Source organism: Procambarus clarkii, chromosome 9 (genome assembly GCF_040958095.1).
Source record: "Procambarus clarkii isolate CNS0578487 chromosome 9, FALCON_Pclarkii_2.0, whole genome shotgun sequence".
In the NCBI taxonomy this organism is placed as follows: domain Eukaryota; kingdom Metazoa; phylum Arthropoda; class Malacostraca; order Decapoda; family Cambaridae; genus Procambarus; species Procambarus clarkii.
The window spans coordinates 19825111-19848404 of NC_091158.1; the positions used below are offsets into that span (position 1 = coordinate 19825111).

At 39.2% G+C, this 23294-nt stretch overlaps 1 protein-coding gene across 4 annotated transcripts in view; it reads right to left on the bottom strand.

Moving 5' to 3' along the window:
• The window catches only part of LOC123766144 (nuclear hormone receptor FTZ-F1 beta), a 294638-nt gene that overhangs the window by 12160 nt on the left and 259184 nt on the right, over nucleotides 1-23294 (bottom strand). For 3 of the 4 annotated variants that reach the window (XM_069321246.1, XM_045755037.2, XM_069321245.1), the window contains exons 6-15: nucleotides 20064-20308; nucleotides 17732-17852; nucleotides 14082-14341; nucleotides 13619-13830; nucleotides 13154-13368; nucleotides 12075-12272; nucleotides 11395-11647; nucleotides 9621-9775; nucleotides 8530-8624; nucleotides 387-6497 (exon numbers count right to left, since the gene is read on the bottom strand). In XM_069321246.1, the coding sequence (XP_069177347.1) occupies nucleotides 8535-8624; nucleotides 9621-9775; nucleotides 11395-11647; nucleotides 12075-12272; nucleotides 13154-13368; nucleotides 13619-13830; nucleotides 14082-14341; nucleotides 17732-17852; nucleotides 20064-20308 (1749 nt within the window). In that variant the 3' untranslated portion in view covers nucleotides 387-6497; nucleotides 8530-8534. Of the gene's footprint in view, nucleotides 1-386; nucleotides 6498-8529; nucleotides 8625-9620; nucleotides 9827-11394; nucleotides 11648-12074; nucleotides 12273-13153; nucleotides 13369-13618; nucleotides 13831-14081; nucleotides 14342-17731; nucleotides 17853-20063; nucleotides 20309-23294 lie in introns of those variants that run through there. The other variant, XM_045755038.2, reaches the window with a different exon arrangement.

A 23294-nucleotide genomic window follows, 5' to 3' on the forward strand; every position in this document is an offset into this window, starting at 1 on the left:
TTACACATTATGGGATAACCGACTGTCTGTCCATTCCTGTCTGCTCGTTATGCTGCCCTTCCTTTTGAAAATTGTCTGCTTTATCGACTTGCTTCAAGACCACACGTTAGCCTCTTATCACGCCCTCTTACCACTCTCAGGGAGCCGGCTCTTCTATACAATAGTTACCACTCAGTCCCCAAGGTGAAAGAGTGTCCGGGCATATGACTTGTTACGTGTACTTATTTGCGATTCGTTTGGGCTGTCACGTGTGGTGATTAGTGTTAGGTAAGGCTAGGCCAGGTCAGGTCAGACTAGGCCAGGTCAGGTCTGGTCAGGTCTGGCTAGGCCAGGTCAGGCCAGGCCAGGCTAGGCAGGGTGAGAGAAGTAAAGCAGCAGGTACTTACGTTTTCGAGAAAGTAGCGGCGGTAGTATATTGTTGATTTAGATTCGACGACATCCTGAAGCTAGTAGGTGGCGGCCTCATCGCTCTCGAACTTCTTGTTGTTGTAGGGGATACGAGGCACACCCAATATCCCCCTTACATTGATCACATCGCACACTAATATTTTTACTATTTCGGACACCAGATTTGTCTGTTTCGTATATGTATAATTGTTCAATATTAAAACCACAATAGAATGCTCTTAACAGTTACAATTTTCAACTTAACAGCCATATAGTTGGCAAGAACGCCGCCCGCAAGTGCAAATGTCTCAGATGGGGTGAGATGTTTAATGGGGTGAGAATAGCTTGAGCTACCTCATCCCTTTGTGTGTATTTTACCTCAATAAACTTATTTCAATTTCAATTTCAATTTCAATGTCTCAGACCCTGTTGGAATATAACCAGTCTGTCAATCGGGTCAACCCAAGTGTTGCGTTTCCATGCGTTTCCAAAAGGGTCGCCCATGTTGGAATCGGTGAACGCCCTAGTAATATTGTTGAAAACATCTTAATAACTTATTAAACCAAAGGTCTTTTTATGTCAGAAGAACGGCAGAAACTAGATCTATATATGAAAACTCTTTCAGGACAAAATTTACAGTAAAACTAAAGATATTTGTAGTTGTATAAAAGTTGCATTTTTCATCGGTCGTAGAGCCGGAAATCCGCAATATTCATCTCAGAACAATGCTTATTTCACGCAGAATCGTTAATAAACGTAAGATTTTTATACGTCTCGAGAAAGATAGAAACATAAATTTACTTTAATCTAGTTTTACTTTAAATTTTGTCCTGAAAGAGTTTTCATATATAGATCTAGTTTCTAGATCTAAAGTTGCCTCTTTAAGTGGGCAAGATTCTGGTATGTATGTGCTTGTGTTAGGCAGGAATATTTACAGGTACAGTACTGCCTTGTAGATCTGGTTTAGCTCTGGAATGTCGGTGCTTAGCTATGGGAAACCACTAAATTCACCCTCAGAAAAAGGCATGTAATTATATTTAATGGTTAATTTTCTTTATACAATAGAGCACATGAGCAGCAAGAGTTATTACAGCTGTTTAAAGCCTTACCATGTGTTTTTTTTGTTTAAAGTATGAGCTTCCAATCATTTTACATCACTGCAAAGAACATGGGTAGACAGTGATGTAAAAATTCCCATTCATCCTTCCCTGTCCAGAATTTAAACCCAGTCATCTTACGAAAATTTCTTATAAGTATCTGTACCTGTTAAAATTTAATTCTTTGAGGCTAATTTTAGTACTGTATATGCTTTATATTTTAACCATAAATGCTGTACTTTTAAACATAAAACAAGCATGCAGTATCTATGTACGTACCAATGCTTTTGGTTTAATGACACAATTATTATTTAAGTATATTTATTAAAAGTTTCCTTAAAATACTAAGTACTTGCTCCAGTAGACAACAACTATTTACAAGATACCAAAAATACAAACGACCTAGCTTTATGAAAAATCCTCCATAGCACACATTATAGTTCATTTTGATTTGTAGGTTTCTTTCATTGTAATTCTTTCATGAGGAATAATTTTTGTAATCACCTTTCGAGATTCAATGAGGCGAGAGATTCCAATATTTTCAGTAATACCAGGTAAGGAATTTAATGACTTAGGTGGAAGGGTCAAACTAATCTGGTAAACCTGGTGGTATTCGAGAGTCATGCTCCGAAATAACAAAGTGTGTAAGGACTAGTGATTTGGCTTGCCGGGGTGGACTGATATGGGCGCACACAGGCGTCTGGGGCGCATGGGCATCTTGCGGTGGTGTTGTGCAAAGAACACTTGATTATCCCAACGTCTGCATTCCATTACAATCATGAAACAGTCTCCGATGCTTTATAATACAATTATATAATGGAATTTTAATGCATGATATTGTATATTTATTACAATTAAACAAGGAAGAAATTTGTATGAATGATATTTGGATAAACAAGGTTTCAGTGCACCATGAAAAAAAAAGAGGTGAGTTCTGCCCATGTGCCCCCGACGGCACAAGGCCACGCCCACTAGCCTCTGTCAATGTCAGCACCCTGGACGGTCTTTGCTGCGTTCTGCACGGGGGATCCCTGAGACCACTCGCCCTCTCGCCCACAAACCATCTTTTATTATGACAAGTACATAAAATTTAAATAAATATAATCTTTATAAAATCTCTGACATAAAGAGCAAAAATAAATTATTTCTGATATTTAGATTGATGGTGCAGGCGAGTAGGAAGGGGCCCCCGCACGCCATCTCGCGGCTGACCCATGCACCACTCTCATGAGGCCACCTCGGCTCTTTGGAATAATCCAGCAGCCTCAGAATTGCTCATTATTAAAATAATATCACAAGAGTATATCTTGTTTACCAAAAGGGCAATAATCAGCTTAGACATCAATGGAATGTTACCAATAACAGCCTTCATGAAAGTGGTGTGAAACAGAAAAAAAATATATCAGGAAATGTAATGCAAATAAATTAAAATCTCTTCTATAGAAAACATAGAACACTAAATTCAATAGTACCATCTCTTTGTCTCTTCCAAAATAATCTTGTGCACAGCGCAAGATGGAAGAGAGGCAAAACAACGACACAGTGTGAGCTACTAAAGAAAGTGGAAAGACACAGTTTATTGGTTTGAGAAGTAGTTTACCATAGACATCAAATCTGGTACGTTATGTAAGCCATAGGCAGTCGGAATGACCCCATCACTGCACACCATTTTTTGAATCTTTTACATAAGACTTAAGGCTTCTCGTGTACAATATATCACAAAAAGATGTCTCAGGTCGGGGGACCTCTGTTCAAGGCTATACTTGCACAACATTACAGATATTGGTCACAGTCTATTGTATATACTACTGAAAAAAAGTCCAGCATAAAAGCTTGCATTTCACTCTTATCTCACTTGTTTTTCCACCCAATGGTACCCAAGACAGTACAGTACAATTGATAGTTTAGTACCATGGAGCTTGTGCAACTTATCATCACAGAAGATATTACAGTTTTTGTAGCTCGTCATGTCTGACGCTATGGAATCATAGAGTTGTAAATAAGAAAAGAAAACTATTTTCAGAGAACATGACATAACAATTCTTCATATAAACAATTCTGATGTACAAATAAAATTTAGTCAACAATATTTGGAAAGGTACTGTATATATATATAAAATATAACATTATAATATAATGCAAGAGGTACAGTATATAAATTAAATAAAAAAGATGCATATAAATTGAGAAATTAAAGAAATATGAAATTGAATGTAAAATAACTCTATGGTACCACAATGCCACACTTAGTTGCTGGCTGACAGGTACAGTGTAACAGGTTGGTGGGGTGATGGTGTCATGCTTGGGCCTGTGCTGCAGGGTTGATGTGTGTGTGTGTGTGTGTGTGTGTGTGTGTGTGTGTGTGTGTATATATATAAAATGTATGTGTGTATAAATGTCATACCTAATGTCCAGAACTGCACTACAAAGTTTAGAAGGCAAGGCAATTTTTTCTAACCGCCAGATAATTTTTCTTTCGTTAAAATCTTATTAATTTTCTTTTAATTATATTAAAAACATTAAATTACTAATTTATTTAAGCCTATTTTTCTATGTCAGGGAAAGCACTGGAATATTATGTATATTAATGTAAGATCAGTGTTACCTTAATTTTTAGCTAAAAAAATAAAAACTTGTATCTAATTGATGTACTATACAGTACATCAATTAGATGAAAATGTTTATCAATAAACAAAATGAATTTTCCTAAAATAATGACAATTTAAAAAATTTTACTTGTTAGGCAACTCTGGTTATTAGGTATAAAATCCATGGTGTGTATGTGATCGATAAACTTTAAGAGTGATTTTGTTGTATAAACACCAAGAGTTACAAAAGTGAAACACGCAATCTGAATTCATGCCTGGTATTCGAAATTTGTTAATTAAAGGGTGATTGTTGTTGTAGTGTGTGTGGCACTTCTCACAATTCCTGGCCACACCACAGATCTGCTTCATTACCTCAGCTAACCCAGTGTTCTTAAATAGGTTCTTACTGTTGGGGATATAAAGCCTGTTAGGGTTGTCTATGTTCCCCTAGGCCATCTATAACAGCTGACTAACTTCTAGGTGTCTGTTTACTGTTTAGGTGAACAGAGGCATAAGGCATAAAGACATACCCAAACATCTTGTCCTGTATGTAATTGAACCTGGGACTATTTGGTTGCAAGTCAAGTAACCTGACTGCTGGGATACATTTGATCATTTTGACTTGCCTCAAAGAACCAGTGTTAGACAAATGCAAAGGAATGACTTGAATAAATAACATATTATGCACTTCAGAAGGGATAATGTTATACTATACTCTTTTTAAGAGTCTTACACAAGAGGCATGCATGCATTCATATAATGCCTCAGTTTTGTAACCCATAATGTTTGTATAATACAGTATTATATTTGCTCTTGAACTTTATCACACATTATATATATATTATTATACACACACGCACTGTATGCATACAAACGCATGTATATAAAATAGATTACTACTGTACTATGATTTTCAACCCTATCATGTAAGAGTATTTCAATCTGATTTTCAGAGTGTACTGGTTATCAAAAGTATATGAAAAATAGTGGCTGATGAGAAAGTAGAGGCAAGTAGTGAAACATGTAATAGGTAGCCACAGAACCCCACAGCCTCTCTGGCACTCCTTCAACACCCTCCCGTCGTGATCATGTTGCACAATTCCTCAGCACCGTGGAATTGTCACAGATTCACACAGCCACACAAAGACCAGAGCTCTCTAATACCACTGACTCGATTATCACTGGGGGTTCCTTCATAAACTGCCTTAGGCCAGAATTTATGCACAATCTTTATAAAACTTAAAACTTTAGTGGTATAATGTGACTGTCGAATGACTAGTAGGTGTCCAATACTGTCAGTCAACGGGCAATCGTATGCCATTAAAGCATTTATTAAAATAAAATAAAAATGACCTATTTCAAGTTACAAAAAACTGAGGAGAAATTTTGTTTTATGATGCATCAATTTGCATTAGAGAGTTTTAGTCTGAGGAGGCTTCTGGCACCTCTATTGCTGCTGCTGCTCCACCAATGCTACCACAAGTCAACACACTGCTGCTTCCTCTCACCATAGCCTCCATAATACACTCCTCAATTTAAGAAAAAAAAATATAAAAATAATATTGATAATAAAATAAAAATAATATTGATAAAAATAAAAATAATAATTCTAAATAAAATAAATATTAACTTCAGATAAATTATGGTAAAAAGTCGTCTAGCTCTATCTACAGAGAGAGCCGAGACTAGCCATAAAAGTAAAGGTAACAATATGCACCGGTTGCTATATTAAAAATAAATATGCAAATGTGCACTCAAACAAACCAGATTCAATCACATTCTTTGGACATTCAGGTAGTGAGAGGAGACACCAGAGGTAACAGCAGCAACAGGCGACGCTGGACACATGGCATGGGGGGAGATATGCTAAAAAAATACTGCTTCTGAGAGTATATCCACTGGAAGACAGTGTGTAGCTTCGAGTCCATGCCACAGCCTTTGGAGATCTCCCATCAGGTATACTGGCAGTGGACGCATTCACTCAACAAAAGGTAACTCATGTCATACATAATATATTTTTTCTAATCTACCCAGTAGTCTCACTTGGAAATTCTAATTACATTTGGTATCTAGGAATTATGTAAGTAGTGATATCTATTTAATAGAAAATCTATCCTTGAGTTATTTAAATTTACAGATTCATAGATTTACATATTCCAGATGAGTTTTGTTTGCATGGTGATGAATGAGTACACAAGGTGGGATGAGTAATTGACGTCCACTTGTCACAGCCATGGGGATATCATCACTTCGGAATCATAAACTACATATCCTATCTCACTGTTGCAGTAAATTGAATTGGTCCTTTATGTGCGGTAGTTTTCTTGACAATGTTCCGCATCTTGGCATATTATGAACCCGAAGAGATGATGCATACCTGAGGGAGATGCAGCAACTGACGCTGAAGACGAGGTTGCACTCCAACCTGTGTAAGAAGTTAATTTTTTAACGATTGATTACCTAGAATTTATTTAACGTACTGTACAGTCCTTTGATTTGTCTGAAATATATAAGATAATAAATTTTGTAATAATAATTATAATTTTTATTTAAAAATATGTAAAAGAATATTATACAGTGGCTCATATATGTTGGAGGTCCAATTAAAGCAAAAAGAAATTCTTGAGTCTACATCAGGTTAGGATAGAATAGGTTGGGTTCCTATTTTATAATGGTAGCTTCCATGACTTTGGGGTTTTATTTTACTGAATCCACATAAGTGAAATGTTTGTATAAATGTATCTCATGTGTTCGGAGCTTCTGTAACCACATGAGTTTCGATCAAAGCAAAAGAGATCCTCAGATCTGCATCAGGATAGGAAGGTTAGGTTAGAATAGGCTGGGTTCCTATTTTCTAATGGTAGCTTCTGTGACCTTAGGGCACTATTTTATTTAATCCACATGTGAAATATTTGTTTAAATTTAGCTTCCATGACCTCTGGGGGGAGGGTCCTTTTTTAAATTTAAATGTGTAGACTGTAGCAGGGCCTCAAATGGCTTGTATGTGTCCAGAGAAACTGGATACTCACAGGTTGGGCTTCCACCAAGCACACCTATCTTCTATTTCACCAACCCCCCTTTTGCAGAAATTGCTCAAGAGTGAGCAATTTTGAATCATGAATGTATCTCGGCTTTTGCCATGGCGGCAAATAGATCTAATGTTTCGATCATCTATTATGCACCTTATAACCCATCCTGTGAGCAGTAGTGGAAAAGGTTAGAACCTCAGGCCGGGCTTGGGGAGTAAAACTCCTGAAACCCCTCTCCAGGTAGGCGCATAATGGGCTCAGGAACTGAATCCCAAACTTCAGTTAGCTAAGCAAGTTAGTCTTGCTTATCTATTTAGTTCATTTGTAAACATATGTGTCAAAAGCTATTAAAAGTTTTCGTTTAGTTTATTATGGACCCCTTTTAACCCTCTTGTGGATGAGTAGCAAAAAGGTTTGAGTGTTACATAAGGGATCCCAAGAACCAGACCACATCAATCTCTAAGCTATGTAATTTTTGTCTGTGGTGAGCTAGATACATATAATTTGATTTACGTTTCAAGTAGCCCTCATTTGCACAGTGGGCAGCCAGGATGTTTATAATCGCAGGCATGCCCTACCTACAGTAAGCAACTTGAGATACTTGGCTAAGATTTTTGGTTGTACGTCAACCAGAAATTAAATATTATGCATTTCCTGAACATTTGTGATAAAAGTATTTCTAAATTTTTATTTGCATTGGTCAGATTTACTTCAGCAAGTGACAAACTCTCTAAGGTACTGTACTTGTAGCCAAGTCTAAGGCTTAGAATAGTAAAGTCTAGAAGTACGCTGGCTAGTGAGAAAATGGTTTTTGTTTAGTGAATGTTAATTATCAAACACTTTTCGAGGAATTCATATTGTTTGTTGATCGAGGTTCACCTGCATCACAGTTAAATATATGCCACTAACAGGCCCTAACTTCAATTCTGAAGGTCGGATATCTGGATAAAATCTTCAGGGTGTCAAAACTAGTTTTTCTCTGCATTTGGCCAAACCTGAATGTCGTAAAGACTTATTTATATTTGCCATTCAACCATAGTCAAGTTTCACATAAAATGGGTGAAGAGAGGTTAGCCAGCTCTCCGGATCCTGTTGAAAGACTTGACTGCTATTCAGTGGCAACTGTTTGATGTTAGTTTATAGAGCATTATGTGGCTATAATTGTTGTCAATTATCACTTGTCAAGGTGGTTGATCTGTTCTTTGGTGTCATAGTGAGCAGTATCCTTTCAATGTGGTAACTGAGCTCTACTCTCAGACCCAATACTACTTGCTAAAAATAGCAAAACAATTAAAATCTCAACTTAATCTAAATGTGCTAAATCTCTCTCAGGTCTGATCTCAGTCTGTATAAATTGAAGTTAACTGGATTGTGCAATCCAGCTAAGAGTATTATTAAACTAAATACTACACCAGAGGGAGAACATACCTTAACTAATGGTCCCCTCTTAGTAGCTCGAAGAGGAAATTGAAACTTGGCACATCTCCCTCCTTCTTCTTCATAGAGAGCATTTCCTTACTCGCCTGTGGCAGGAAAAATTCTGCATGAAAAATGTGCACATAAAGAAACCAAGCATTCATTAAATCATGCATGTGATACATTAGGAGGTGAAGCAGTCCCAGAATTATCAGTGTGATAGCAATTAACGTGGGTGGCATCACAGAAATATGAATCTATGAAGACTTAATCACTTGAATTTGAATACATTATTAAATAAAAACTGACAGGTGCAGTCACAATTTTGCTAATTTGTTTGTATATTAACAACTGATGTAAAGTTGTTCCTAATATTATCTCCTTAAGAGAGCTTCATAAATCCATGCCCACCACAATGATAAATGTCAGTTTTCCGAGTCAAAATGTCCTGCACCATACACTTATCCCAATTATTCTACCTCACTTGCAGTCTTAACGTTCTTCATTATCCTTTTAGCATTTACTCATTTAAAATATTTGTAATAAATCAAGACTACTATCTTAAATATTGTAGCCAGATCTGATTTTTTAGACTAATCTATCAAAATTCAAATTTCAAACTACAGTATTTAATGTTCGTTAATTACTTGAATCTTAACCTTTCTAATACAGTTCTTGAGTCTTTAATAAACATCAAAATGTTCTTAAGTTGGCTTCTTGATAGATTTGTTTTTATGGAGTTTTTTTTTTTTTTGTGTGTGTGTGTGTGTGTGTGTGTGTGTGTGTGTGTGTGTGTGTGTGTGTGTGTGTGTGTGTGTGTGTGTGTGTGTATGTGTGTATTATTTATATTTATATATATATATATATATATATATATATATATATATATATATATATATATATATATATATATATATATTTATTTATTTTACAGGAACTTCCAAGCCCAAAGATTACTGGGAGGATGGGACATCACAAGCATAGCTCTCAACCTGTAACTACACTAAAGTAATTACAGGTAAATCACTACTGCTGCATCCACCCCACACCACACAAGGCCACACTATGCCATAGAAAAGGAAGCTAAACACACGTGTTCTTACCTGACACGTGCGCTGAAGTTCGGGGATGCGGAGGAGAAGTTCTCCGAACTTCGGAGGCAAGTGTGGATAGTGCGTGAGTGTATACTCTTGCAGCGCTTGGACCACCTTCTTTTGGGAGTCCCGAACCTTCTCCCCCTCTTGTAGCCCTGAGACATCTGTAAATGTGTAACTGTCAGACAAGTTTCAAGTACTTGCTTGGGTTGCTGCTGTGAAGAAATAATTTAAAAATTATCAACCAATCAATTGCAGTACAGAATATGAAGAATAAATAGTACTGTATAGGGAAATATAAATATTGGGTAAGAAATAGTTTATAATTTGATGATAAAGAACTTAAGCCTTCTTCACTGAGATATTTTGGCAATAAAAACCCCTGCTCATAGAAGTTCATAATTGCGGGCATATGAGATTAAATATTGCTATAAATAGTACATCTTAAGAATGAATTCAGAAGCTAGGTGTTAATATGATCATGCAACTTTGTCAATCAATACCATGACAAAATGCTCAGTGGCAAGACAAATGGCTCGAGAATCCAGGGTGCAACTGGAGGACACCAGGGCCCACTGACACACACAATAGTCCATAGCCAGGGATCAAGGCATACTTCCCGGGGCAAGAACACCAATCAGTCCACCAAATATCACTCAAGATCAACTACATAGAGTACACTAAAAAGCTGCGAACATGTGAACACAAAGCCAAAGAGACAGTAGTTTAAGAAAATATAGAGGCCAAAGTCAAAACTGGAAATCCCAAGAGCCATACATCCAGCTTGCCAGGGGCACCAGAGTTGAAAATAGCTAATAAATCACACAAATTAGGGAAGGCGAAAATCCAACCACTGGAACCGAGCAGAACCACTGCATTTGAGAAAGTGTAGATGTTAGCAACTAGACTAGTACCAGAATTGAGAAGGCTCATCTTTGAAGGCAGGTCAAGAGAACTCAACCCTGCAACTTCAGAAAAGAAGACAATGGATATGTTCACTATACAACATACTGGAGGAAATAGATAATGTGAACAAGGACAGCCTATTTAAATTAGGAACTAACACAAGATAATATTGTGGAAACTGGATATGTAATACAGGTAGTCATAGAGATATAAGGAAGTTCTTGTATACTTTACAAATGGTTAACTACTAGAATGTACTGAAAAAAGCAGCTGCCAGTTACTTCCGTCCACAACTTCAAGAAAATCTAGGACATAGAACTTGAATGTTAAGAGATACAATAATTATTGTAGATATACAAAGTTAGGAGGTGGAGTATAAAGAGCTCAATCTCATTCCTCTGTAATTACTGATAGTTTTACCATACTTAAAACATTCATCTTCCAAGAGAACATCCCAATTTTACTATAAGATTTTTAACATAACTTTATACAATTCAATTCTACATGATCTCTCCAGAAATGTATACCCCATGTAAAATTGAATCCTACTTTACTCTTGGACCAATCACCTGGCAATATGGTTTTCCATAGTTGGAGAGAGGAAGCCTGTTGGGCTTATTGAGGTCATCCTAGACCAACTACTGACCTTCCCCAGGATGCAGCCTACAACAATTGACTAACTCCCTGATGTGTGTTTATTGCTATGTGAACAGAAGCATCAATAGATAGAAGTGTTTGGGCAACTTTTCTTGTCACACAGCAGAAATTGAATAGTTTAGGACTAAATACAAATATAACAGTAATTTAACTGGTACATATATTTTTAGAAAATATACACAAGTTATCTTTTTTAAAGAAAATATTATTAGTGTCTTACCAGAAGACAGGAGAACAATGACCTTCATGGCCATGTATTCATACTTGTCGACCTGAAGGCGGCTTAGCTGATAGGTTAAATTGAGCATACGCTCGATACATGGTCCTATACCCATGACCTCTGCTTGTTGTAAGGTCATGGTGCGACCTGAGCTGACTCTGATTTCACCTGGGGAATCCATAGAACGGAAGCAACAAGAGAGGAGTAGCAGCTCACACCAGGAGTTGATCAGCAAGCATATTTGGTCATCAATCTGTAAACATTAATAATATTATGAGAAAGGAGTTGCATTTATTATAATGAAGTACAGTGTAATTTACATGAGCTAATTAGTCTCGTATCTGTTCAGCACACTGGGGATTCCGGTTTTCTGATGGCTTCATCAGTTTTTCCTATTGATTATTTACATTTTTCTAACCCTCAATAATGGAGCACATCATTGTGCATATATAGACAAAAAATAATATGTAAGCAATGCATTTGAAATATACTGGAAGTGTAAAATAGTGAAAAATATTTAATGGGAAAAATATGATATATATTGTATATCTTATTATTATATATTACATATAATAGATTTATATAATATATTATATATATATATTATATATATATATATAATTAATAATATGCGCTAGGCTATTGTGTAGTTTTCTTTATACAGTACCTAATTAACTTACCGTAATGTGCCTGAAAAGTGGAAGAGATTTACACCACTTGACAATCTTGTAGAGTCGATGGTCTGCAATGTGGCACAAGTTGTTCAGGAAGTCTGGCGAATTGTTTTCCATAGCCTGGCGAGCTGCCTGCTCAGACTGTCGTAACTCTGCCATCTCACTCTCACTACAGTGCCATAAGTGCTCAACATCATGGATTTGCTGGGATGCCAAATATATTTGTAAGTAATTTTAAGCATTTCCCAAGTTTTTATGAGTTTGTACTAAGGCAATAATATAATATACTAAAATTAATTTGAAAATAATGAACTTTTCCTTTTTTAAATACATCATTTAACCCTTTGGCTGCAACATTTGACATCACTAAAATTAAAATAAAATTCTCTGATATTCATGAATAACAATCAGTATTGAATGTAATAAAATGCCCTTTTTCTGCAAGGGCCCAGCATTGCAAACACTTGGTATAGTACAGTTCAGAGTTAGGCCATATTTTCTAGCATTTCTGCACAATCTTAAACACATTTTTTTGAAGAATTTTAATGGTAGGTATGGAAATAGTTGTTTTATCTTTATTAGGAACATAATAAGGTAATACTATACGTAATAGTAATATCTGTAATAAGATGGAACAAAGAATAATTTTCCAGTTACAAAATGACGTCTCTCATGACCCCACACATAAAACTACTCCCAGGAACTATGTGTCAAACATGTAGCCAAAGAGTTAAACATACTAGAACAGAGAATACTACATCAAACAACCAGCTAAATAGGCACAAGTTACCTACATTACAACAAAGTTAAATGATTCACCACTAAAACATTAGGTGAGTTACACAAACTGTTCTGTACCATCATTAAATGATTCTATTATGACCATGCACAACTGTTGTCTGCAAAATATTTGACTTACACAAGTACTGTATCTAATTATTAAGTAGTATTAGCAATGGTGACAAAACTCATTGGTGTAACAAATATTACATTTTTATAAGTTTTAATGCAAAAGATGGTACAGTACTGTAGTCTGTGAATGGATATATCATTCAAATTCCTTCCTCATCATCACTGATACTTACCTGCAAGAGTAAAGGTATTGGTCTCTTCTGATTAGATGGTGAGTGTTTAAGTTCATCACTGTCAGAAGGTTCAGCTTTTACTGAAGTGGCATCAGGAAGCCTCTGTGGATCAAAATGATGTGCAGAGGTGGTAGGTGTCACTAACGTAGGTGGAAGAGGATAAGGCGCACACTGATATGTACTTCTCCCGCCACGTGTACGGTCTTCACGGATGGCTGAGGAAAATATGTGCATCCAAATGAATAAATAGCTGAAATTTAACTCATATTATTACATTACTAATGAGTAGACAGTACTCCTTGTAGGTCCCTGACCAGATATATGAAATTTCAACAGAGATGGGTGAGGCACAAAGGAGAAGCCTTCTTATAGCAGTGTACTTTACAGGCTGATGATCATCATAATAATGACCGTTACTATGTTGATATCAGTATGTAATTGCAGCTCTAAAATTCAGTTTCTTACCTTCTAGTTTCATACCCATACACAGGCACTTGTCAAATCTACAGGCTGGACACTTTTTTCGAGTGCTGGTTGTGACTGGACAAGAAGCACCCCGCATGCAGACGTAATTTTTCTTGTTCTGCACCGTCCTCTTGAAGAACCCTTTACATGATTCACATGAGAAGATGCCATAATGGAAGCCTGAGATTTTGTCTCCGCAGATGGGACACGGGCTGCAAGTGCCATAGAAGGTATGTAGAGTACAGTTTCTCATTACTATGTTTAACACATTAACCATGAAACTAAGAGGAACACAGAAAGATGAACCATTTATACAGCTTACAATAATTTACTTCATGTATAGCAAAGGTCTCCTTACCATAAAAAATTTAATTACAGTAAATCTAAAAATCTGAAATTATTTTAAGAAATACATTTGGGACAGTGATATGATAAGGGTAAGGAGGTGCGGAGGTGAGCGAACCTGTTGATAAGTTGTTGCCTGGTGATGCCAGACTGTGCTGCTATCACAGAGTGTTGTGCTAGATCTGTTGTTAGCCGGTCATCATCTTTAGGGTCCTTGGAGGAGTCTGGGTGACCTATGAGACTGTGGCTGTCTCGAAGGTCAAGGGGTGCACCATAAAGTACCCCAGGAGCTGCCCCTGGATATTGTGGCACACGACCCAGGTTGGGCGACTGATGAGTTGGCATTGGGAAGTTGATATGCCGTTGTTGGATAGGAGACTAAAAAAAAAATAAAAGTGATATAAATGCGTTATCAAATTATGCAAAATAAAAAACATGTTAATCATATATTGTACAGAATATTGTATTTATTCCTTTTTCAATTTTTTATTAAGGCTCATATGGGGGTCTCGGTAATACAGTTGGATTAATTCTCGACTCGCACTCAGCAATCCCTGTTCGAATGCCAGGCAAAACAGAAATTGTTAGGCATGTTTCCTGTCACTAACAGCCTCTTTTCACCTAGCAGTAAATAGGTACCTGAGAGTTCGTCATCTGTTATGGGTCACATCCTGGGAAAGGTTATGCAAGGCTGCCTGTCCTCAACACAATGAATTATTACTATTATATCCACAGTGCCTAAAATAGATATATTGCCTGCCAAATTATGAACTTCTGTGGCTTCATTTACAATTTCTGCAAATAATCTGAAAATTGGATTACTGTAATAAATGATGATGAAATATGCTATAGCAACGGGAAAGAAACAGTTGACCTTGATGCCCTATACATTAAGAATACACTCAAAAAGCTACACTAGACAAATATTGTTAATAGTAAGACAGTACAATACTGTATTTTTAACACATTGCTTTTCCTTCAACACCAATAAATGAATTCTCTAATTACATTAAGAATGAAAAGGCCCACAATCTACAAGCAGGTGTGGGGTCCTGGCTCATAACAACAAACTCAGTGATGCTAAAGTATATTAAAGGAATACAAATATAGTTGCCAAGTATTTATGGGGGTATAAACCTGACTTGCATTGAGAAAATGGTAGACTTTAGATCATGATAGTGAAAATTTAAGTGTCAGGATGAAGACTGAGACAGTTAACAAAATTCCAAGAAATATTTCTTATAGCTACTTTTATGTGTAACTCACTTCTAATCTGCTTTGGAGATAGTTCAACACAGAATTAAGAGCTAAGTCCCAGAGCTAAGTCGACTCTCTTACCACAAACGGTTGTGGGTCACAGGGCTAACAATACTGCAAACCAGACATGGCAGGGTTGATCCAAACCACTTCTTTAAAAGGTCAAATGTAACACAATGAACAACAGCTTCAACTCAACAAGCCACAATGTATGACAGAAAACAGATGATTTTTCTCCCATAGGGCTATAAACACATGAACCGCCTTACTGCTGAAGCAGTAAATGCCAAAACACTGATGAATTTTAAAATCCAGCTTGATAAAATTGTCAGGACAAGCCACCGGCCTCCTGTCCTTGTTGAGGCCACTGAAGATATAATGGTCCTCAGACAAACTCTGGTAATGCACTGTATATTTGTTGGTTGGTGCTTATGCATAGGTGGTCAAAAGAGAACTTGATAAACACCCCCAATGGATACTTGATCAACCAGGCTGTGATTCATACATCAGATTGTGAGCAGCTGTGTCTTAACAACCTGGTTGACCCAGCCCATCATAAACAAAGGCCAAAGTCCATTCCATACACCTACTAAACCCCGTTTATGAATGCAAAACAGTTTACACATGACTCACAACTGATGACGTTCAAACACTTATTGAACAAGTGCTTCACTGACGACTTTTGTTCAAACCACAACACTTCACCCATGTATTATAAATACAAATAATCAGCAACAGAACCTATACACCTAACCTAACCAAACCATTGCTTAATTAAATATGCACAATATGCTAATATAGAGCAAAATTTATATTTGAGAACATTCCCATTTTGAATGAACAGCATGTTAAGATTGATGAATGTGTCTTTGGGGTCAATCACTGGCTGGAATGGACATGGTCTAAGACAGCACGTCCTCGCTTTTAAGGATCCAAGCTCGTTAATCCAGCAGCCAAACCCTCTGTTCATGAATGAAAAGCAGTATACACAAACAACCCGTCCTCGACTCAAGTCCGTTACATCCAGCGGTCGACCCCATATCTTGAGATGATTTCGGGGCTTTAGTGTCTCCGCGGCCCGGTCCTCGACCAGGCCTCCACCCCCAGGAAGCAGCCCGTGACAGCTGACTAACACCCAGGTACCTATTTTACTGCTAGGTAACAGGGGCATAGGGTGAAAGAAACTCTGCCCATTGTTTCTCGCCGGCGCCTGGGATCGAACCCAGGACCACAGGATCACAAGTCCAGCGTGCTGTCCGCTCGGCCGACCGGCTCCCTTAGGCGCATTCATAAATTTTTACATGCTGTTTATTCATAACAGGAATTTTCTCAAATAAAAATTATTATAATAGCATATTGTGCATATATAGGCATATGTTAGGTGTTTAGATTCTATTGGCAATTGGTTGTATTTGTTGTACATTAGTGAAGAACCCGTCCTCGACCTGAGTCCATTCCATCCAATGGTCGACCCCACAGGCGCATTCATAAATTTTCACAGGTTGATCATTCAAAACAGGAAATTTTCTCAAATATAAATTAATATAATAATATATTAGCATAGTGTGCATATATAGGGATAAGTTAGGTGTTTAGGTTCTGTTGGGGATTATTTGTACTTGTAGAACGTGGGTGAAGCATTTACAGCGTTGTGGTTTGAAAAAAATTCATTAGTGAAGTACTTGTTCCGGAAGTGTTCAAACTAAATCAGTTGCCAGTCGTGTGTAACCCGTTTTTTCATTCATAAACGGGGTTTGGCGGGTGCATGGAAACACTTTTGGGTCTTTGTTTGGAGGACACGCTGTGGGTGAAGCATTTACAGCATTGTGGTTTGAACAAAATTCGTCAGTGAACCACTTGTTCCGGAAGTGTTCGAACGAAATCAGTTGTGAGTCGTCTGTAAACCGTTTTTCATTCTTAAACAGGAGGTATGGCGGGTGAATGGAATCACTTTTGGGTCTTTGTTTGGAGGATGGGCTGACACAAGATTTACAACTGATGGCTTGCGAACACTTCGGGAACAAGTGCTTCGCTAGCTTTCTCTGTTCGAACCACAATTCTATAAATGATTCACCCACGTACTTCAAATACAAATAATCGCCAATAGAACCTAAACACCTAACCTACGCCTAACTATACGTAGAATTTGTATGTATAATAATATTAATTTATATATGAGAACAAATCAATTTTTAATACACAGTATGTTAAAATTGATGAATGCGCCTGGGGAGGACGGCCGCTGCTATAAACAGCAGAGTGTGAGGCCTGGCTGGGTTGACCAGACCACTGATCAGAGACCGGGCCGCGGGGACGTTGATCCTCTGAACCAACAAAAAAGTAACAAAAAGATAGGTCATGACCTTAATAACCCTCCAGAGGCTGATAATCCTCAAGCTTAACACTTGATCATAACAAAAGTGAACTGTGTTTTGGAAACCCCCTGATCTTGTTAGTTTAGCAACATTGAGACAGTGAGGAGAGTATGGCGTGAATAAATTCAACGCTCACCTGAGAGGGAGAGTAGTGTGTTGGGGATATAGGTGAAGGGGCTGAGGAGTAGCTGTTATAGGAGCCGCCATATTGAGAAGCATCGCTGTTGTTGCGACTCAGTCCTGTTGACGGTGTGTGGCTGTAAAGAACAGAGAATACAACATTAGAATAGTTGTACAAAAGTAAAAATAGGAATTTTTAACATGCGCTCAAACACTAAGTACTTTTATTCTACGCTTGAAATTTATGTTTGTATAAAAGTGTTGAAATATTTAGTGGGTTATTTCAAGTTCAAATACGTTTGAGACAAAAAGATACAGTTCAAAAGGATAGATTAGCTTAGGCTATTTCTACCTTCTACTTCAGGTCCCTTAATTAAGGGGCTCACAAATCCATTGAGTACAAATCCACAAATCACGGTACATAACTCATATTTTACATTACACATTAAATTGATCAACACCGCATATAAGCGACATAGAAATATAGGCTCTACAGTATACGTGACCGCTGTAAATCTCTAGCATGGTGCCCGTGTTCATATTCTCGCCAACAGGAGATAAATTAGTCACGTGGGCGCAGCAACCGTGTGGAAAGTGGTGACAATGTCCTCGTAGTTTATGACGCCTTCCTGATGAGTTACGTATTTGTCTTCTTGACCACAAACTAATAACTTTGTGGTCGTATCATATTGTAAATTTTAACTTCTGATTCCATGATGAGATCTTGCTTGTTTCTTTTCCAAAGGGAACTTTAACCGGATGCTTTGGAGAAGTCCGAAACTGCCTTTGCGTTTCTGCCCGAAACGCTTTGCGTAATAGTGGCTTTAGGCATTGTATGTACTAGCTCTTATCTATAAAGCCAACAAACTTTGTAAAATCTCTTTATGTATGTATCTTTGCCTAAATAAAAATTATTATTATTATTATTATAAGTCTCAGTAGTTTCAATAAGGTCTATATATGTTGTCATCCACACTTCCGTGGAAATAAACATTCATTCCATTCACCTAGGTTCTTGGAGACTCGAACCGTGAACTCCAATACTCAATAAAGCTTCGGCCTCACACACGTGGGGTCCACGGTTCGAGTCTCCTAGAGCCCAGGTGAATGGAATATCTGCATACAATTTTCTAGCTAGGGTATTGTACCAGCATCAAAATATTGTGGAAGACCGAACAAGGGTTTCCAAGAGAACTATCGAGGAGCGGCATCTTATCACTCTCGTGTCCCTAAGATTTTCATAATTCACCATAATTGTTCTGGTGATGCCTGTCATAACACACGTGTTTTGCTGGGGTCTCGAAACTCTTGCCGAATCTCGATTTTTCTCGATTCTATTATATCTTGTTATTAATGTCGCACATCCACTTGTGTTGATCATTAAAAAGAGGCAGAGGCATGGTGACCGTTGTTCAACAACAGATATTGTGCCTATTACATAAACGGCGTGACTGCAATTATTTAAAATAGGTAGTCTGCAGACGGCGTAGGCTACTCTGTTGTTTTTCCTGACCACACTTATATGTGTCGCCTGCCTCTGGAGACTAGCATCTTCACAGCGGAACTTTATGCTAATCTCTATGCTCTTCGTCTCCTGCTTTCTCGTTGTCAATCTTCCTTTGTGGTTGTAGTTGACTCTCGTAGTGCCCTCGTGGCTCTGGAGTCCTTTAATCCAGTCCATCCGGTCGTCGTCGAGATTCAACATTGGCTGTATCTTATCTCCAGTAGATTTAAGGCAGTTGAGTCTTTCTGGGTTCCCAGCCATATTGGTATCTTTAAATGAGCGTGTGGACGCTGCCCGCTAAAGAAGCTATCCGCACTTGTCCCATCTCCCGTAAAGGTATTCCTTATTCCTGGGTGAATAAGATACTTTTGATATTGTTCGCCTTATGCATTTCTGTTCTCGTATTAGCATCCTTGGTGATATTTAGCGCCCTCTGATTATTCCGCACATTTGATGGTGCTTCATAGCCTTCCCGATTTGGTGCCTTCTTTTGATAATTACTTAAAATAGACAGTGTTTGTATTTCAAAATAGGCACGGTGCCAATTGCTCAAAACAAGCATTGGATAACTCGGTAGAGGTAGTTTTACTGATCACATTGATGGACCTCACACACACACACACACACACACACACACACACACACACACACACACACACACACACACACACACACACACACAAACAAACACACACACACACACACACACACACACACACACACACACACACACACAAACAAACACACACACACACACACACACACACACACACACACACACACACACAAACAAACACACACCCTCGGTATACAATGCACTATACACGAGTGTCAGATGACTCACCTGTAGGGGGAGGAGAAGCCCGAGACGTGTCTGCTGGGTCCTGGCGACTGTGTCGGAGAGTAGAGGTGGGTTGGGGAGTGGGTGTGAGGGTGGAGGCGTGGCAGCAGGGGGCTCTGACTGGGCGTGTAGGGCCCTGGGTGAACCTCGCACCCGGAGTCACTTCTGGCAGGTACCGGGGAGTCAGTGTGTGGAGCTGGCTGCGAGGAGAACACCGTGCCCTCGTCACAACACTCCTCTACCTTCACCTGCAACACAAAGCAAACCATCCTTAAGTCCTGGTGTTGTCTAGCCTAATTTACACCCCTAACGCACTCGCAGTACTTGCAACACAACTCTTCTTCTCTCAAAGCAATCATAGTTAAAGAAAAACTCTGAAGCGGAGATGGGAAAATCCAACATGTTGAAGGTGGAGACAATAATGGCATGCAGGTGTGTGTCAGGCCGACGGTACACGCGACACTGCCCTGTACCTCTGTAGCACGGCCTCTCACAACGGAAACAGCAGTATAACGTGTGCCGTAACACTTCCAATGTCTTAGTTTGATACAATAAATGTGGCTAGTTGAGCATGTCAACAAAGATTGTGGCGAGTGCACCACGAAAGAGTACGACACCCCCCCTCCCCCCCCCCTCTCTCTCTCTCTCTCTCTCTCTCTCTCTCTCTCTCTCTCTCTCTCTCATATTCATTCATTTATTTATGTTGTCGCTGATCAGGCAGTGTAGCACAATGAAATTATTAATAACGTGCATAATACTAATGAAATGGTAAACTACATTAAGATCGCCTTGACAAGAACACCTTCAGAAACACCATAGCAGAGGATGTTACTTTCCCCGATACATCAAGAGTGCATCATTGTCTACAGGAATGCGTAGACATGTACAATTGTAAATGTAATACTGACGCCATCCAGGGCCAGTGAGCCCAGAACTTCACACACTACGACTCCTCCAAGAAGAGATCTAAGGATTAGAAGCCAAAAAGAGTGATTCATTGTGAAGATGTCTGTCTGGGCCAACATAATCTCCACCCTGGGTATCACCACTGGTATCACCTGAAGGTACTACCACTGGTACCACCTAAGTAATATTCCCCTACCCAAGCAGCGATACAGCTTAATATAGCTTGATAATAGACGAGTACCAAGAAGAGCAGTGGCCTAACTGGTTCCGTTAATGTCGAGCTGATGACTAATATTCTCATAATGTTCGCTCAGCCCCACACAGCCATGCCCAGAATGAGGCATTTACGCATTCACTTACGATAATCCCTACTTCTGTTATGGGCTTCGAAACTTACCAATCCAAGCTTATTGTTATAAAGTCCTCGTAGTGCGTCACGGCTCATAAGACTATTGAATAAATGTAAACAAAGCCGCCATGATTATCGAAAGATGCACAGGTTTCGTAAGTGGATGGATAAATGCTTGATTAGTCCTAGCCGTGCCTTCCAGCCTTACTTAATGTATCAAAGCATTTTGGTTCACTGTGATCACTAAATGTTATACTATCCCCATTATTGGAGCATTACTGATACATCTGAAATGGGATGATATACAACATTAATCTGTCTGAAGGCTACTAACACTCTAGTGGTCCCAACGAGAACAGAAAGCCGGCGGCTTGTTAAAAGTTCTCCATTTTTCCTGATGATTTTTTCAAGCTGGATTTTAAAATTCAGTGTTTAGGCATTTACAGCTTTGGCAGGCAGGCGGTTCCCTGAGTTTATAACTATGGGTGAAAAAGCATCTCCTGTTTTCTGTCCTGTATTGTGGCTTGCGCTTGAAACCGTTGCTCATTGTTTGTAACATCTGACCTTTTGAAGAAAGTATGAAGTATACGAGGGAGTTACACGCGTGAGAGGCTATACACATCTTGTATGGGCAGTTGATTGACAGTTGAGAGGCGGGACCAAAGAGCCAAAGCTCAACCCCCGCAAGCACAATTAGGTGAGTACAATTAGGTGAGTACATCTTCGCTGGCAACACAACACTTCCTTTAGTCGCAAGTGACGTTATAGCCCCCCCCCCTCCCCTCCCCTCCCCCTCTCTCCAGGCAAATCTGGACAACCGTTGGTGTAACATTGAATCATTTTATATGTTGATACTGCGTTGATATTGCGTTGATTTAACGTTACTCTTATATATATCATTTGACTTGGCAAGGTTGCACCATAGTCAGTATTCCTGCCAAGGTCTTACGGTAATTATCTTTGCGGTGTGCACACAGTAAACAGTTTTATTTGCAGGAGGTGTGGGTAACGTTGGCGGCGCTGGCGTGGGAGACCAAGCAGGTGGGTGTAGGAGCCTGGGGGGGGGGGGGGTGATGGTGGTGTGGGAGGGAGGGGGGGGGGAGTGTTATGGAGGCGGCGTCAGGAGGTCTGGTGAAGCTGCCGCCTTGAACGCTCGGTACACCCTTGTGTACCCCGCTACCACATCCCTCCTACGGTACCCTTCTACCACATACCCTTATGGGGTACCCCTCTACCACATACCCTTATGGGGTACCCCTCTACCACATTCCCTCATGGGGTACCCCTCTACCACACATCCTCATGGGGTACCCCTCTACCACACATCCTCATGGGGTACCCCTCTACCACATTCCCTCATGGGGTACCCCTCTACCACACATCCTCATGGGGTACCCCTCTACTACACATCCTCATGGGGTACCCCTCTACCACACATCCTCATGGGGTACCCCTCTACCACACATCCTCATGGGGTACCCCTATACCACATACCCTTATGGGGTACCCCTCTACCACATTCCCTCATGGGGTACCCCGCTACCACATACCCTCATGGGGCACCCCTCTACCACATACCCTTATGGGGTACCCCTCTACCACATACCCTTATGGGGTACCCCTCTACCACATACCCTCATGGGGCACCCCTCTACCACATACCCTTATGGGGTACCCCTCTACCACATCCCTCCTCTTCAAGTTGTACCCAAAACCCCCCACCCCTCCTCCCGCCTTGGGCATCTCTCTACTAATATTGACAAGTGTTCAGTTTGAATTAAAATACCATTATAAGGAGCTTTAAGTACTTGATCTTGAGATCTTGAGGTTATCTTGAGATGATTTCGGGGCTTTTTTTTTTAGTGTCCCCGCGGCCCGGTCCTCGACCAGGCCTCCACCCCCAGGAAGCAGCCCGTGACAGCTGACTAACACCCAGGTACCTATTTTACTGCTAGGTAACAGGGGCATAGGGTGAAAGA